The 17036-nt window shown below is 50.8% G+C and overlaps 2 protein-coding genes across 5 annotated transcripts in view; both read right to left on the minus strand.

Annotated features, from left to right (window-relative positions):
• The window catches only part of ATP2C2 (ATPase secretory pathway Ca2+ transporting 2), a 78302-nt gene that overhangs the window by 30271 nt on the left and 30995 nt on the right, over positions 1 to 17036 (minus strand). For all 4 annotated transcript variants that reach the window (XM_029202956.1, XM_029202937.1, XM_029202928.1 and 1 more), the window contains exons 3-7: positions 16080 to 16196; positions 9014 to 9103; positions 7714 to 7749; positions 7548 to 7609; positions 3598 to 3706 (exon numbers count right to left, since the gene is read on the minus strand). In XM_029202956.1, coding sequence (XP_029058789.1) covers positions 3598 to 3706; positions 7548 to 7609; positions 7714 to 7749; positions 9014 to 9103; positions 16080 to 16196 — 414 coding nt within the window. The remainder of the gene's footprint in view (positions 1 to 3597; positions 3707 to 7547; positions 7610 to 7713; positions 7750 to 9013; positions 9104 to 16079; positions 16197 to 17036) is intronic.
• WFDC1 (WAP four-disulfide core domain 1) overlaps positions 15869 to 17036 on the minus strand; it is an 81486-nt gene continuing 80318 nt past the window's right edge. Inside the window, exons 8-9 of the transcript XR_003790806.1 lie at positions 16080 to 16196; positions 15869 to 15914 (exon numbers count right to left, since the gene is read on the minus strand). The gene's annotated coding sequence lies outside the window, so the exon portion shown is untranslated. The remainder of the gene's footprint in view (positions 15915 to 16079; positions 16197 to 17036) is intronic.

Below are 17036 nucleotides of genomic sequence, written 5' to 3' on the forward strand. Positions count from 1 at the left end.
TCACAGAAAGAACCCCATTAATTGGCAACACATTAAAACGTGAGGAAAGAGACCTCAGCCAGCTGATCAAAGCCAGCATCAGCAGTGATGGGTCGCGGTGGCGCCCTTGATGGGACGTGAAGAGAAGCCCCTGTATCTCCAGGGTCTTCTTCCCCCAAACCCAAGTCGAAGCATGAAAAAAGTCTAATCAGGGCTTCCCTGGTGGCGCAGTGGTTGGGAGTCCGCCTGCCGATGCAGGGGACACGGGTTCGTGCCCCGGTCCGGGAGGATCCCACATGCCGCGGAGCGGCTGGGCCCGTGAGCCATGGCCGCTGAGCCTGCGCGTCCGGAGCCTGGGCTCCTCAACGGGAGAGGCCACAACAGTGAGAGGCCCGCGTACCACAAAAAAAAAAAAAAAAAAAAAGGTCTAATCAGACAAGTCCCGATTGAGGCACATTCTACAAAATACCTGACCAGCCCTCCTCAAAACCGTCAAGGTCATGAAAAACAAGGCAAGTCTGAGCAACTGTCACAGCCCAGAGGAGCCTAAAGAGACATGGTGATTAAATGTAACATGGGACCCTGGAACAACAACAACAAAAGGGCATTAGGGAAAAACTAAGGCAATCTGGTAAAAGTATGGACCTTAGTTAATAATAACGTGCCTCGATTGGTTCATTAATTGGAACAAAGGTACCCTGCTAATTTATGATGCTGACATTACAGGAAAGGGTGTGGGATCTATGGGAATCCTCTCAACTATGTTCTCAATTTTTCTGTAAATCTAAAATGGCTCTAAAAAATAAAGTCTGTTTTTCTTAAAAAGCGGAAAGGAAGAGAGAGATGAGACAAAGGTGCCTCTCTGAAGGCAGACGGCCAGAGAAGCAGGAAGAATGGGACGCGGGGCTGGGAAGGGAAGGGGACGCAGGTGCAGAGGTGGGTGTGGGTTTGGGTGTACTGGAATGCAGGTGGGCAATCTGTCCATCTGTCCATCCATCTCCTGCGAGGGGACAGGCATTCTTCTGGGCCCTGGGAATCCAGCAGGGCCGAGACAGACAAACCCCCTGCCTTTGTGGAGGGACTGGCAATAAACATAAAAGCAAACAGACATTGGAAAGAGCAGCAGGTACCCAGGGCGGGGGGGTGGGGTGATGCCTCAGGAGAGGGGTTAGGGGAGGCCAGTGAGAAGGGGACAGTGAGTTGAGACCTCAGGAATGAGAAAGGCTGTAAGTCATGCTGGTGGAAAGTGGGTTCTGGCGGCAGAAATGACCCTCCTGAGTGAAGACACACCGCGGGCAGTTGAAAGCATCAAGGCGCCTGGCTTCTAAGTCAGGGCTGGGCATACAGCTTGGGCCTCCTCTGCCTAGAACAGCTGATTCACGTCCATTCCAGGACAGCTCAAAAGCCACTGCCTCCAGGAAGCCCTCTGTGACTGCGTTGGGCCAGGCAAGTCTGTCCTGTTTGGGAAACCCAGAGTTCCCGGGGCTTTTCCCTCAAGCCCCTGCAGCAACCATTACCTGTCATGAGTAGATGTGGTTTGTGTGTTACTCTGGGCAATAAACCCATGAGCACAGAGATCTCGTCTGTTTTCTCCACTGCCTCCTCAGCACCCAGCACAGTTCCTGGCACATAGTAGGTGCTCAAGAAATATTTGTTAACTGAATGAGTGATGAGGATATGGGGAGGGGTGCCCTGAGGCAGGGAGGGGGGGCAGAGAGGCTTAGAGGAGGGCTTTGAGTGTGCTGGGCTGAGTAATAGCCCCCGACCATCCGATCCCCCAAAGACACCCAAGTCCTAATCCTTGGAACACGTGAAAGTGTTACCTTAATGGCAAAACAGCCTTTGCAGATGTGACTGAATTAAGGACCTTGCGATGCGGAGATTACCCTGGATGATCCTGATGGGGCCTAAATGTCATCACAAGGGTCCTTTTAAGAGGAGGATCAGAGAAGTGTCTGAGAGAAGGAAGTACAAAGACAGAAGCAGCGGTTGGAGCAATTTGAGGCCACAAGCCCAGGAATGCGGGCGGCCTCTGGAGGCTGAAAGATGCAAGGGAACCAATTAATAGCTTAATGTGGTTAATTGGAACTAATTAAGAGCTTAATAGCGGAGAATATTCCACTGTGAGTAAACAAAGCTATTGATTGTTCAGTGGAGTTGCAAAAGGACAAAAAAGGAAATCTGTAGAGTGTTGGCGGCTGCCAGCCTTGAAAGAGTCCTCGTGGTGCCAACGACCAGGCGCTATTTAATTTGACAGAAGCGGGGCAGGAAGAAAACCAGCTGAAGTAGGAAAGGAGTCATTTGGGGTTTAAAAAAAGTGTTTCAAAGAACTGTTGTAGAGCTGGTACTGATCGACGGTAAAATCAAGTGCGGGTATTTGTGACTCTGTCCCCCCATCAGGTACTGCACGAGCAGGCAGCAGGTCTTAGCGTTTCAGCTTCAGGAGAACCCCACGAGGCGGGAATAAACATTAACCGCTTGGATAGATGAGGAAACCGAGGCAAAGAGAAGGTAAGCAACTTGCTCCAGGTCACACAGCTTATGAATGACAGGATCCGGCTAATGCCCAGTCCCAGGGCACTAACCACTCGGCAACACTGCCTCTCTGGAGAGCCTGTAGTATATGTGTATCCTCCCTATCGGCATGTGGACTCCCCACCCCGTACCTGGGGGCTCCCTCACATTGTGGGGCAGAGCCCACCCCTAGGGGAGGCATGGACAACGTCACATTGGCTTCCCCAGCCTTCCTGCACGTGGGGCTTGGCCACTGGACGATGGTTCCTCTAATGGGACCCACCTGCCCTGCTTGGAGATCTGAAAGCCAGGGGCAGAGGGGCTTGAAAGGCTGGGTGCCCTCTGGCCTCTGCCTCTACTTCAAAGACTGTCTCAGGGTACTGTAAACACAGCTCCCAGGGGTTAGCTCCCAGCCTCTTTGCCTCTCTCCACCCCCCACTCCAGGCCACCCTTCAAACAGCCTGCTGTGGATCCTGAGAACATGTCCTCCTTAAATACATAAATCAGGCTGATATTCTTAAGTATTCCAGGGATCATAAAATAGATTACTCCCATCAACAGATCCCTCTGAACTTGATTTAACCTCTCCTTGAGAATCACATTTATCTCAGAGAGCCTCAGGAAATGTTCTGTGAAGCTGTGACACCCTGAGACTCACAAAGGTTGGGGATAGAGCTTGCCCCACACCCGATGTCCCCACCTGCGCTCTTGTAAAAGCTTGCGCTACTGTTTATGGCCGTACCGGTTGTTCCCATCCTCGAGATTAAGCAATCAGATAGCGCTTCTCTCTGACATCAGTGTGGCCGTTTCTAGAAGCAACTTTTTCCTCATTCCTCAGCCCCACCCTGGTTTAATCTCCACTGCAGTTTGCTGTAAACTAGAAAAATCACATAACCACAACTGTTAGGCTTATACTTAAATGAGAAGAAATAATTTGTGAAATGCCATTGGAGGAGGTTTATGCTTAAAATTAGCTCGCTTGCTAACTTCCTGTTTGTGTACACACATGCCTGTGTCTGTGCAGTGCACGAGACAGAGAGAACGCCTGCCTCTGAGAAGCTAAGTGTCTGCATGGCCCCTGGACCAGGGTCTGGGGCCCCTCACCTCTGTGAGACGGATGTCTGCAGGGATCCGGTCTCCGATAGAGAGAGACACGATGTCTCCAGGCACCAGGTCTCGAGCAAGAAGATGCTGGAGCTTTCCTTCTCTTATGCTGTGTTTGAAATGGGAAAAAGCAAAAGCACCCATGTTGACATCTCATTTTTAGGCACTTTGATAAACGAGCAAAGATTACAGAAACACACTTTCTCTTTCCCTTATGGACAAACCCTTGTGCCTTTACGGTTTTATTATTTTTTAAATTCACCTATCCTAAAAGACTTTTGGGAAAGTGTATGGCTTCTAGGAGACCCTGAGCCTCATTTGAAAAGTGGGGTGACTACTGTTCACTCTGCCTGGAAACAAGGCTGGGCCACATGGCCTCCAGACGCTTCTGCTGGTCTAGGGAAGCGATTCCTTAATGAAGCTGGCAGCTAGCGGCACTTCTGTCCTCAGAGGACACAGCTTTCTGGTGTGCAGAGCCCGGCTCGGGACCTCAGGGATGGCAGAGGCTTGCCAAAGCTGGGAGGAGCATCTTAAGTGCTCGAGAAGCTGGGGACACCCCCTCCCACAGGGCCTGGACCGTTCCTCACGGCCATCTGCCGTCTGCCGTTAGACACGGATGTGCTTCTGTGCATGGGCTCCCACTGGAATCCCACCACACACTGCCCCTTGCCCGACATGGCAGGAGCCTCCCAGATGGACCTGTGCCCACCCCACCTCCGACCTCCTTCAATTCATCCTGTATGTGGCAACCAGAGAGCTCTTAAAGCACAAAATCGGATCACAACTTCCTCCTACTCCAACCCTCTCCAGTGACCTTGGAGTCAAACCCAGAGGCCCTGCCTCCTGTCACCCCGCCCCCGAATGCACCCAACTCCTTCTAGTCTCAAGGTCTTTGCTGACCTTGAATGCTGGAGCAGACATTCCCCTCTTCCCTGTTAACAGAATTCAATCTTATGCAGGTACTGCCCTTCTCCCCACAGCGCAGTGCTCTAGCGGGTGGGTCCTGAGTGGCTGAGACCATCAGGGTGATCCCAGCGCCTGCCATGACTGGCATAGGGACAGGCATGATCTACAACACTGGCCTAAGAGACAGGAGTGGATATTTCCTGGGGGCTTGAGAGAAAGTTTTTTTCACTCTGTACACACACACACACACACACAGATGGTCTCTTCTTCTGTTGGACCTTTTTATACCTGGCTGTGATGCCCTGAGCTGTGGCAGCCATTTTGGGATCATGAGGGAAGCTGGCCCAAGAACAAAGCTAACAAGCTGAGGATGGCAGAGTAAAGAAATAAAAGGCACCAGGTCCTTGGTGCCATCTTGAATTTAACTAACCCCACCATCTCCCCCACCTCAGATCCCTTACCATAAGACAACACAATTTCCTTGTGGTTTGCACAGCTGAATTTTCTGGGTTTTGTATCCAAGACTGCCTATCAGATATACATCTGCTCTTCCCTCAGCTCTTCCCATGGCTGGCTCCTGCTGTTTCTCAGTCCTCAACCTAAAGGTCAGCTCCTCCTTAAATGTCAGATCAGGGTGGGCTGCCAGCCAGTTATTTAAGGTAGTTCCCACACCTCCCCTCGTCACTACCGCATCTCCGTGAGGTTCTCTTCCTTCTAATTTTTGTGCGGCTTTGGGTTTCAGGGGGTCTTTTTGGCTTTAATGCATCTGCCACATTCCAAAATCATCTCATCCTTCACTTCATCATCTGGCTCCCCTGTTAGAAATGTGAGCGCCCCAAAGCCCAGGGCCCTCCCATCGCTTCGCTTGGGACAATATCTCCCTGCACACAGTAGGTGCTTAGTAAGTATTTAGTGAATGCATAAAGGATGGAGGTAATGCAGGAAGTGTCTGCAGGACAGATGCTGTTCCCGATTTGTGACACGGGTCTCAGGGACTCGGGGAGCGAGGCTGTGTCCCTTCAGTGCTCTTTCAACCCTACCAGCCTGTCCGCCTCCGCTGCTCTTGAAAATAAAAATATCTTTCAGAAGTGACTTCCAGGGACATCAATAATGCATACTATTCACCCAAAAGGCCAAGACTTGATATTTAAACTTAAGATCAGCTCATCAAGCCATTTAAATCATAGATGCTTCTGTCTGCTTATAAGATTATGTCACACATCACACGTCTGGATTTCTGACAGCCTTGTTCATCCAATCATTAGGCCCAGACGTTTTTACTGCCCCCCGATGAACCTTCTAGAATTGACTCATCCTCTCTCATGCTTTCACATCGTGCTTTTCTGGTCTCTATTTTGTTACTCATTATTCTCTGCCTGTTCTCACACACACACACACACACACACACGCACACACACGCACACACATACCCTTTGCTTGCTGTTTCCATGAGAGGTAGAACTCTGTCTCACTAGGTTTTTCTATCCCCCAGCGCTATGCTCCATTTTGCCAAATACACGTTAAGGTTCTTTCCCCCAAATTACCCTTCAGGTAATAGAGAGTTACTGTATGTTTAAATCCTTCCAAAGTACCTCAGATCATGAGATACTTTCAGTTACTTTCTTTTGAGCAACAATGTCTCGTTGGGAAAGACACGTGACTTTAAAAGAGCCTCAACTGACGCTAGCAGGGGTAAGGGAGAAGACCTGGGCCTTTTCTGAAAGAGTTTCATTTTTACAGGGAAGATAACATAGGCATTACTGATACACCAAAAAATTAAATGGACAAAAAAAATCAAGCCTAAAACATTCTCCCGGGGCTTCCCTGGTGGCTCAGTGGTTAAGAACCTGCCTGCCAATGCAGGGAACACGGGTTCGAGCCCTGGTCTGGGAAGATCCCACATGCCATGGAGCAACTAAGCCTGTGCGCCACAACTACTGAGACTGCTCTCTAGATCCCACAAGCCACAACTACTGAGCCCGCGCGCCACAACTACTGAGCCCGCGCGCCACAACTACTGAGCCCGCGCGCCTAGAGCCCGTTCTCTGCAACAAGAGAAGCCACCGCAGTGAGAAGCCTGCGCACCGCAATGAAGAGCAGCCCCCGCTCGCCGCAACTAGAGAAAGCCCGCGCGCAGCAACGAAGACCCAACACAGCCAAAAATAAATAAATAAATTAAAAAACAAAAACAAACCTTCTCCCTTCTGCCTCTGCGGCTCCCTTTACCCATGGCGGCAGCCCCTGAACATCCCCTACGCTGAGCTGTCCGAGACTGCAGCCACTAGTCTGTGAGGCGATTTGAATCCGAGCTAAATAAAGTGAAGACTTCAGTTCCTCGGGTGAAGTCCTCAGTAGCCGTACGGGACTAGTGATGCCGCCCCAGGCAGCACACATGACAGAACATTCCAGAAAGTCCTATGGCACAGCACTGCGGTAAGCAGACAGGCCCAGGAGGAATGGGGGACATTTTCGTCTTTCTTTTTTCCTTTTTAAATGTCTCTGGGGAGGGCTGCGTGATAACCAAATGGCAAAGCAGGAATGTCCGGGCAGGAAAGAGGCTGGCGGGCAGCTGAGCAAATGACTGGAGTTCAATACTGAGTTGTCCGCCCCCTTCAGCCAGAGTTCTGATGCCTCAGCCCCTTCAAGCCCCGCCTCTCAGCCTCTTCCGAGCCCCCCTTTGAGAATCCAGTGAAAATTCCGAATGCCTCCCTAGGAAAAATGCACACATTTTTGCACACTTCATCACAGGTTCTGTGGGCCACCCTCTCCCCAAAGCCACTCCCGTCACCCGGGGCCCCCAGGCTGGGCACCCTGATTAGACACCAGTGACAGAGCGGAGGCCCAGAGAGATTGAACGACACACCCAAGGACATGTAGCAATCGGCTGGCGGGGCAGAGAGACCAGGTTTCCTAACCCCCCGTGAGACATGCTTCTCCCATATCACATTACAAAGGATATAAATATTGCCAAACTTTTTGTCAAACTCACCAGCCCACTGGCTCCTCTGATGAACCAAAAAGTCCCAGGGGGGTCTCTGACTTACCAGTTACATTCGGGAGGCACCAGCTTGGTCAGCTCTTCCAGAGATTTCTCTGACCTGTACTCCTGGTAGGAAGCATGTGAAACGTGGTGTTTAAGAGGGAGGCTTCCACAGAGCTCCCATCAGCCCGGGTGACCCCGCCCAGGACTTCAGGACACACATTACACACCTGGATGAAGGCGACGGTGACCACCATTAGCACGGCCTAGGGGGCAAACGGGAGGGACGTTAACACCCAGCTGCCCAAGGAGCAGGCGAACGAGCCCAGGGGAGGCAAGGAGGGGGCATCGTCCTGCAAAATATTATTTCCTTTCTTCTTGCAACATAAGAACACTGTGCAGAAATTTAGAAAACAGACGAGCCAGAAAAGCACCTCCAGTTCCGCCACCTAGAGGTTCACATCTGGGGGTTATCCTTCTAGATTTTTCAGCATGGATACACGTACGACACAGGGTCATCTAGTGCAGAGGTAATCGTTTATATCTCAACAGCAGCTAATAAACATCAGTCCATATCAGAAGATGCGGACCTAGCCTCAGGCTTTCGAACAGAAGCATCGAATTCCACTGCACGGAAGAAGTCTGTTTTTGTATTTTAAAAGACGGCACTCGACAGATAGAAGGAAGCAGGAACGAAAGTCATCAGAATGTGTTCAGAGCCACATTTAGAAGGTCACGTACTGTATGAGTCCATTTAGAGGAACTACCCAGAACAGGTAAATCCGTGGGGACAGAAAGCGATGGTGGTTTCAAGGAGCTGGTTGGGGGGGGGGGCGGGGGAGGAGAGCGTCTGTGTAATGGGTACGGGGTCTCTTTTAGGGTGACGAAAACATTTTGGAACTAGACAGAGGTGGTGGTGGCAAAACACTGTGAATGGAGTAAATGTCCCTGAACTATTCACTTTAAAACGGCTAATTTTTTAAATTTAAAAAAACATTTTTTTTAAAAAGGTGCCCAACCGTTCTCTCTGTGTAATGATTGTGAACAATGATTCTTGTTTTGTTTTGTTTTTGTTTTTTTGGACGCACCACACAGGATGTGGGATCTTAGTTCCCCGACCAGGGATCGAACCCACATCCCCTGCAGTGGAAGCGCAGAGTCTTAACCAGTGGACCGCCGGGGAAGTCCCCAAGCAATTATTCTTTGTACTGCACACACAGCCAGGATCCGGCAATTTCACCCTGGGGTCACAGGGGAGGAGTTCATTACAACATTGTTCCTGACGGCAAAGAACCAGAAGCCACCAGCGTAACCGCCAAGAGAGCGACAGCCAAGGAACCAGGATGCCCTATTTGGAGGTAGAGAAGCATGTGGATTTCCTGTCCTTTCTTTCTGTTGTGTTTTCTTTTTCTAAAAAAATCTACAGCCAAACTCTCTTTTCCTTGCATAACAAAGACAAGCACAGACTCAGCAAGCCCCTTGGCAGCCGGGTCTGGGATCGGGGCACTGCTCCCCACGGAGTGCACTCACCATGGCGATGCTGATGGCATCCTCGTACTCCTTCGTGAGGACGCTCACCAAGGCAGAGGCCAGAAGCAGTAGGATCAGGGGGTTCTTAAACTGAAAAATGAACACAGGGCAGGGGGATCTTTTCTAGGCTCACAGAGATCAGAGACTGGGCTTTCTCCCGTGTAGCAGCGTCAGCTCTTCACTCACAGCCCGCTTCCAGGCCAACCCTACAGTGATCCGCGGGCTAGGAGACGAGGACCACCGCCACCCGATGGTTCTCCACCACCTGAAGACCCACCACTGCAGTTTCACTGACATCGACTTCCTGGGGTCATCCTGACACTGTCCCTGTCAAGACGCCAGCCCCGGCCCTGTCTTTGAGTTCTTGGTCTTGCTTTGCCACATCTCCACGATGCTCCAGGTCAGAATCTTCCCCTCTGGTGGGATGCCAGCCCTGGCCCGGCATGGCCAAGGGGTCCCCTCTAACCACACCAGTCCTGCAATCCTGTGTGTCCCAATCACAACGACCCACTCTTGTAACTGCCTCTGGGAGCTCCAGAGATGTCCCTCCTGAGAAAAACGTGTTCCAGAAACTTCCCAAAGGAGTTTTACTTTATGATTTTATGTACAGTGGTCTTCTCTTATCAGTGGTTTTGCTTTCCACAGTCTCAGTGACCTGCGGTCAACTGTGGTCCAAAGCTATTACATGGAAAATTCCAGAAATAAATAATTCATAAGTTTAAAATTCTGTGCCATCCTGCGTAGCATAATGAAGTCTGTGCTATCCCATTCCATCCTGCCTGGGGTCCCCAACCAAACACATCCCCTGCTCCTGGCATCCAACCACTGACACCCTCGTGGCTCAATGATCCAGGATGACATGAGGCAGATAAGCCTCCTTCTATGTCACAATGCCTGTGTCACTCCCGTCACTTCAGCTCTTCATGTAGACATTGTACCGTCTCACATCATCACAAGAAAAAGAAAGGTGAGTACAGTACAATGAGATATTTTGAGAGAGAGAGACAGAGAGATTAATTCACATGGCTTTGATTACAGTATATTGTCATAATGGTTCTATTTTATTATTACTGCTGTTAATCTCTTACTGTGCCTAATTTATTAATTAAACTGTATCATAGATATGTATGTACAGGAAAAAACATAGTATATATAGGGTTTGGTACTATCAACTGTTGGGGTCTTGGCATGTACCCTCCACAGGTAAGGGGGGGACTACTATATCTGTCTCATTTCACACATACATTTCAATGGTTACAGCCAAGTGAAAGGAAGCATAAACACAAACATGTAAAAACAGGATCGGAGAGAGTAGACCAAAGATCAGGATCAGGGTGGGAGTCAAAATATCAATAAGCAAATCATGGTTGTTTAAATTGGGGCTGTACCTTTGGCTCTGAGCTTCCCAGCAGCAAAGGCAAAAAGGGAAATGTGATCAGATGTGTGATTCGTACTGCTGACGGAAAGAAGCACATCAGCATCATGCCAGTGTGGTACATGAAGGGATTTACTGCCTCTCACCCCAGAACTGCTGTGCTTTAACTCCTCTGAATGAGGGACAGGGCACTTTGTGGTCAGCTCACAGGCCACCCAGTGTTAGCCACTGCATCTATTGTGAATCCTCAAGACTGGGCAACTCGAATGTATTTCACCTTCTTAGCTACAATTTTTCTGCGACTGTATCAAATTATTTGTCTCTATTCTCTGCTAGAATGTAATCTTCCTAAGCACACAGGCCATACCCATCCTGGGGTCCCCAATCCCTCCAGGACCCAGAAGGGGATCTGAGCACATGGGGAGGCAGGCAAGAGCTCAGGAATCTGATAGAATTCCAACTGTCTCCACCATGAGCTCACTGACAGACCTCGAGCGAGCCTCTGACTTCTCCAGTCTCTCTTGGCTGATGGGAGGACTAAAGGGCATAAGGAGGGTATGACCTGCCCAGTGGGTGGCACACAGTAGGTGCTCAGTACACGGGAGCCAGAAGGACCAAGACTGATTACAAAAGGCACTGGATAAACACTGGTCAAAGGGAGGAATCGTGGCTGCCTGAGCTCCAGAAAATGGTCCCTCTTATCAGGGCTCTTGATCCAATAGCTGGCCCTCAGGGAAGCTTTCCCATGGATCCTTGCCAGGGCTGGGCTGGGCTGGGGTAGGGGGGGGTCATCACACCTTCAGAGAGAACCACACCTCAAAGCCAGCTTGCCTGGGAGCCCCGGTGCTCCGGTCTGAGACACACTGGTGGGAGTCAACCCCGGAAGACCCGTGAAAGAGCTTCCCACAAAAACTTGAAACCTGCATCAAAGTTTCTGAGATGGACCTTATTCAATTAGCTACAGGCTTCTTCCCAAGAGTAATGTCTTCAACATGTAAACAAACTATCCATCCATTTTACGGATCTTATAAGCCATTCCATGGGCATGAGTCCACAGATTAGGAAAAGGGATTAGATTTAAAGGGCACTAACAAATCAACTGTGAAGAGGTGTCTTTGAGGCACGTGGGGAAAACCAGCTCTGAACCAGGCACTGGATGACGTGAATGAAGCGCTCATGGTCTTAGTGGGATAATAGTATTGTTGATATGGTTTAAAAAAACAACAACAAAAAAAGACAGTCTTCCCTGGCGGTCCAGTGGTTGGGACTCTGAGCTTCCACTGCAGGGGGCATGGGTTCGATCCCTGGTCGGGGAACTAGGGTCCTGCGTGCCGCACAGGGCAGCCAAAAATAAATAAATAAATGAATGAATGAATGAATGAATGAATGAATAAATAAATAAATAAGAGAGAGACAGAGAAAGAACAATGTCTTCCAGGGCAGAGATACACACCAAAGTACAGATGGTAAAATGATTCAGTATCTAGAATTTGCTTTAAAATGCTGCGGAGAAAAAAGGGGGATAAAAAATGGGGCAAAACAGGTTGACAATTAGTAAAGCTAGATGGTGGATACATGGGGTTTATTATCTTATTCTCCCTCCTAATGTATATTTTTGAAATTTTCCCTAATAAAAGGTTTTGGTCAGAGAAGTTCCAGTTTTGGTCCTGAGAGCACCTGGAAGCACCGGAGATGGGGGTAAGGGGATTGGGGGCAGTTTGCAGAGGGAAGGGGCTGCCGAGAGTCCTTGGGCTAGACTCACAGCTGCCCAGCAGAGCTCACAGCCACGGCCAAACAGCACCACCCCAGAGAGGGACACACCCTTTGCTTGGAAGTCCAGGGAGGATGAAGGGCCAGATACAAGGGCAAGCCAGCTAACAGTATATTGGTGTCCTGGGGATGTGGTGATAAATGACAACCTGGGGGCTTAAAACAAGACACTTATTCTCTCACAGTTCTGGAGGCCAGAAGTCCAGAATCAAGGTGTCGGCAGGGCCGTGCTCTCTCTGGAGGCCCCAGGGTCTCCTAGGGGAGGAACCTTTCCTGACTATTCCAGTTCCTGGTATTGCCGGCACTCCTTGGCTTGTAGACACATCACTCTACCTCTGCTGTCACAGGGCCTTCTCCCCTCTGTGTGTGTCTGAGTCTCTTATAAGGACACCAGTCACTGGATAGGGGCCCACCCTAACCCAGTATGACCTCATCCTCACTAACCACATCTGCAGAGACCTTATTTCCAAATAAGACCATATTCTGAGGTTCCAGGTAGATGTGAATTTTGAGGGGATGCTATTCAACCTTGCACAGGGAAGGAGAACCCCTGAGTTCAGTGGAGTTAAGAATAAGATTTTATTTCAAACCCGAGCCCATCACAGACTTCCCACCCGGTTGGACAGAAGTGAGGGGGGAGGGGGCACAAACACGCCCTGAACACTCGTCATGCACCTGCATTCTCCAGGCCACCTTCTGAGGCCGGGTTACCCCACATGAACCAGGCCTCTCCTCAGGGCCTTTGCACATCCCCCTCCTGCAGCATCCTTCATCCAGACCCTACCACGGCTCCTCTCCTCACTTCACTGGGTCTCTGCTCAGACATCGCCCCCTCCAGACACCAGTCAGATGCCTCTGCTAACCACCTCGCTCCCCACTGGCACGTCCTCACTCATGTCTTGACTCATCTCCTCAGGCCACGCCCACTGGGTGCTGTATCACTCACCAAGTGTCTGTTTTCCTGAAACCAGAAACTTGGTTTAGGCCACTGCTCTATGCACAGTGCCTCGACCTGGCCAGGAGCACAAAAGGCATTTATCTAGAATGAATGAACGAACAGCCAACGCCCATCGTTAGGTGGGGGAATCGGAGGCTTGGTGGGGTTGGAGCTCCTGACCCCGGTCACCCAGCACGGTGCGGATCAGCAGTGGGTCTGCACTGCCCCAGCGGCGCGTCCTCCTGGCCAGGTCACTGCTGCGCCGCCGCCTGGATCCCTGCCCTCACCTCTCCCGGCCCTGGCTGGCAGCTCCCTCCCTCCCTGCAGGCTGTACCCAGTGAAGACTCAGAGAGCAGGGTGCCTGTTTCTGCACAAGGGACCCCTCCAGCCATGGGCTTAGGGCTAGCTCATGGCTCCACAGTCCCGGCCAGGATGCTCTGAGAGCTGGGACCAGGTGCTGGCCTCACCCTGAACTCTAATTCCAAGCCCATAACCTCACCCCCTCCCCCTGAAGCTGGACCTGAGCAACCCTCCAGACTGACACTGATACCATCAGCCTCCCTCCCTCCTTCCCCTCCAGGAGACCATCCCAAGCACCTGCCCTCTCCCACGCAAGACAGGTGAGTCACCGTGAGACACGGCACACAAGTGTCAGATCCAATGGGAAGATCCCACCACGTGCCACTAGGGCTGCCCTGGCCACAGAAAACCAGACTCTTCTGGCTCTTGGGGCCCCTTCTAAGCCCACAAGTAAAGGGGGACAGGCAGAAAGCGGTCTGTTGAAACCTTACTGTGCGGTGAAATGGTGGTACACGGGAGACGTTCATTACAATGAACAGTAACAACCGCAACAACCAGCATTTCCTGAGCACCTCCTCCAGGCCACGCCCTGTGCTCAGTGCTTTACCTGCATCATTTCGTAGGCTCCTCCCAACCCCATGACACAGGTACTGGTAAGTAGTCCTGCTTAATAAATGACCAACCTGAGGCTCTGAAAGAAACTGAATTGCCAAGGATTGAATTAGATCAGGCAACTCCAAAACCTGTGCTCTTAACAGCTACGCTCAAATCAAACGAGGGCTAACTGGCAGACACTGGGACGTGGGGCAAGCTTTACTGGGCACTTAATACGGGCTAACCCTCTTCTTTTGTAAAACTCAGAACAGGAGGTACTTATTAGGCCTATTTTCTAGATGGGGACAACTGAGGCTCAAGGAGGATTAACAGTCACAAGGCTGAAGTGGGATCTGAACCCGGCTGACTCTCATCTACCTTTGCTTCATGACTCCAGGACAGGGATCTTGGGTCACGCTAAGGTAGAATTCCTAACGGTGAGTCTCCTGAGACAGAGAAGCAGGGCTGCCTCGTGGAGTGGTTGAGTTCCCTGTCACTGCAGGGGGCAGACGGGAATCACAGCGTCTGGCACGTAGCAGATGCTCAATGAACAAAAAGAATCAATAAGTGAGAGCACATGGACTTCCTGCGCCCATCAAGGGCGGGTAACCATGGCCATTAGGAGCTTCCTTCCAATCCCGCGAGGATTCCCTGAGATGGATTCCTGAACTGATGAGGTTAAGAAGAATAAGCACGTTTCCTGCTCTTAGAAACTGAAGAGATTGCATTCCCGGAAAGGTCCTGGCTGGAGGACAGCCCTTGGCGTGAGGTAGAGGCCAGGTGAGCAGGTCCTAGTGGAAGGGGCAGCCAGGGCAGAACTGACCAAGGCCCCACTCCAGAAGGGAGAATGTCCCTCACAGCCTGCATGTCTGCCCCCTTCCCTGAACTTCACCTTCCAGGAGCCTCTGCTGCCTCTTCCCAACACTGGGATTCCAGGAAGTTTCTGGGCTGCCCAGAACCACCTGCATACCTAGAAGCCTATTTTGGGGCCAAAATGCGTCAATGAATGACATCCCTAGGGCACTGAGAACCGACCAATGAGCGGGGTGGGGACTGGAGGAGAAAGGAAGGTGAGGATGCTGCAAGGAGGGCTGTGATTGGTCCCTGAACTGACCAATCGAGAAAGCCCTAAATGTGAGCCAGGGGAAGGCAGCTGAAGCCGGGCAGCCCTGAGTTAGGCTAAGAGGGAGGTGTCAGGGCTGGGAGAGGGTGCAAAAGGCCAGAGGGGACACTGAGGCAATCTGCATGGCTTCACGTTCCCATGGCTTCATGGGAAGTTCTGCCTGTTAACTGGAGCTTTCAGAGCTGGTACTGGGGGGGGGTTGATTTCTAGACGGGAATTTGCAGCCGTGTCTATTTCCATTTTTTCCCCCCCTTCCCAATGGCTTCCAGGCATTTGACTCATGCACCACGCATTCAGCACCAATGGCAGAGGCTAAGCGGGCCGGGGCTCTGGAACCAGATGCCTGGCTTCACTTCTCAGCAGTGCCACTAACTACTGCGTGACTCTGGGCCCTGGTTGCCAGATAAACTACAGGTCACCCAGTTAAATGTGAATTTCAGATAAACAAGGAACTTTTTTTTTTTAAGTATAAGTAGGTCCCATGCAACATTTGGGACACAGATAAAAAAAAGAACAGTTTTTTCATGTATGTGAAATTCAAATGTTAACAGGGCATCCTGTAACTTTATTGGCTAAATCTGGCAACCCTACACAGCCTTGGGAACTATTTCAACTTCTCTGTACTTCACCCTTCTCATCTCGAAGTGGGGATTAGGAAGAAGATGAAGTAAGTTGATGCTTGCTTACTCACTCAGTCAGCATGTGCCTGGTACATGGTAAACCCTCCACGAATGGAACGACTACTATTCATGGCCATGGCTGCTGGGGTAGTTAGTGATCCCTCCTGCCGGCTAAGAGCAGCCTGAATGGGGAGAGCCTTGTTTAACTTTGTAGTACAATTGCTCCACACCCTGGGACTTGTCCACGGACACCCTCAATCCATACTTAAACAATGAATGTCCGTCCCCCACCCCTACCCCCCAAGGCTTACACGAGTTCATTCACGGAACGACACCTACAGTCCTACCTGATCGAGATATTTCTTCCACACGGGTTCTGTGTTACCAGCGACAAACTCATTCCAGCCATGGACCAGCCTGCGCTGTGTCACCGAGAACTCTGACAGCCCGTTCTGTAAATCCACCTGGAGGGAGAAGGATGGGCCGGTAAGGATGAAGGAGCCCAAGTCACAGGATTCCCACTCTGGAAGGCAGCTGCTTCCATGATGATCAAGGAAAATGGGCTGTCCACAGAGGAGGGGGCACCAGTTCAAAGACACCCAGCAAAGAGGGGCAGAGAGAGGAGGAAACCCAGAGTCCAATTCTTTGTCAGTTAGGCCGCACTCTGCCCTCCAGATACTGCAGAAAAGACAGCCTTGGGCCTACATTTCAAGGAGTGCAACTGTAGTATGGACACCTGGAGAGGCAGGAACACTTACGTTTCATCTTTAGAAAAATGGGCGAGCCTGGGAATGTAAAAGGGTGCAGCTGCCGTAGGAAACGTTGTGGAAGTACCTCAAAAAATTAAAAATAGGGCTTCCCTGGTGGCGCAGTGGTTGAGAGTCCGCCTGCCGATGCAGGGGACACGGGTTCATGCCCTGGTCCGGGAAGATCCCACATGCCGCAGAGCGGCTGGGCCCACGAGCCATGGCCGCTGGGCCTGCGCGTCCGGAGCCTGTGCTCCGCAATGGGAGAGGCCACAGCAGTGAGAGGCCCGTGTACCGCAAAAAAAAAAAAAAAAAAAAAAAAAAATTAAAAATAGAACCATCATATAATCCAGCAATTCCATTTCTGGGTGTGTATACCCAGAGAACTGGAAGCCCATCTCAGAGAGATATTTGCCCACCCATGTTCATAGCAGCATAACATACAAGAGCCAGAGGTGGAAGCAACCCAGTGTCCACAAATGCACGAATGGATAAGCAAAATGTGGTGAGGACACACACACACACACACACACACACACACACACACACACACACACA

Source organism: Monodon monoceros, unplaced genomic scaffold, assembly GCF_005190385.1.
Source record: "Monodon monoceros isolate NGI ecotype Baffin Bay Population unplaced genomic scaffold, NGI_Narwhal_1 Super_Scaffold_10, whole genome shotgun sequence".
NCBI classification, from domain to species: domain Eukaryota; kingdom Metazoa; phylum Chordata; class Mammalia; order Artiodactyla; family Monodontidae; genus Monodon; species Monodon monoceros.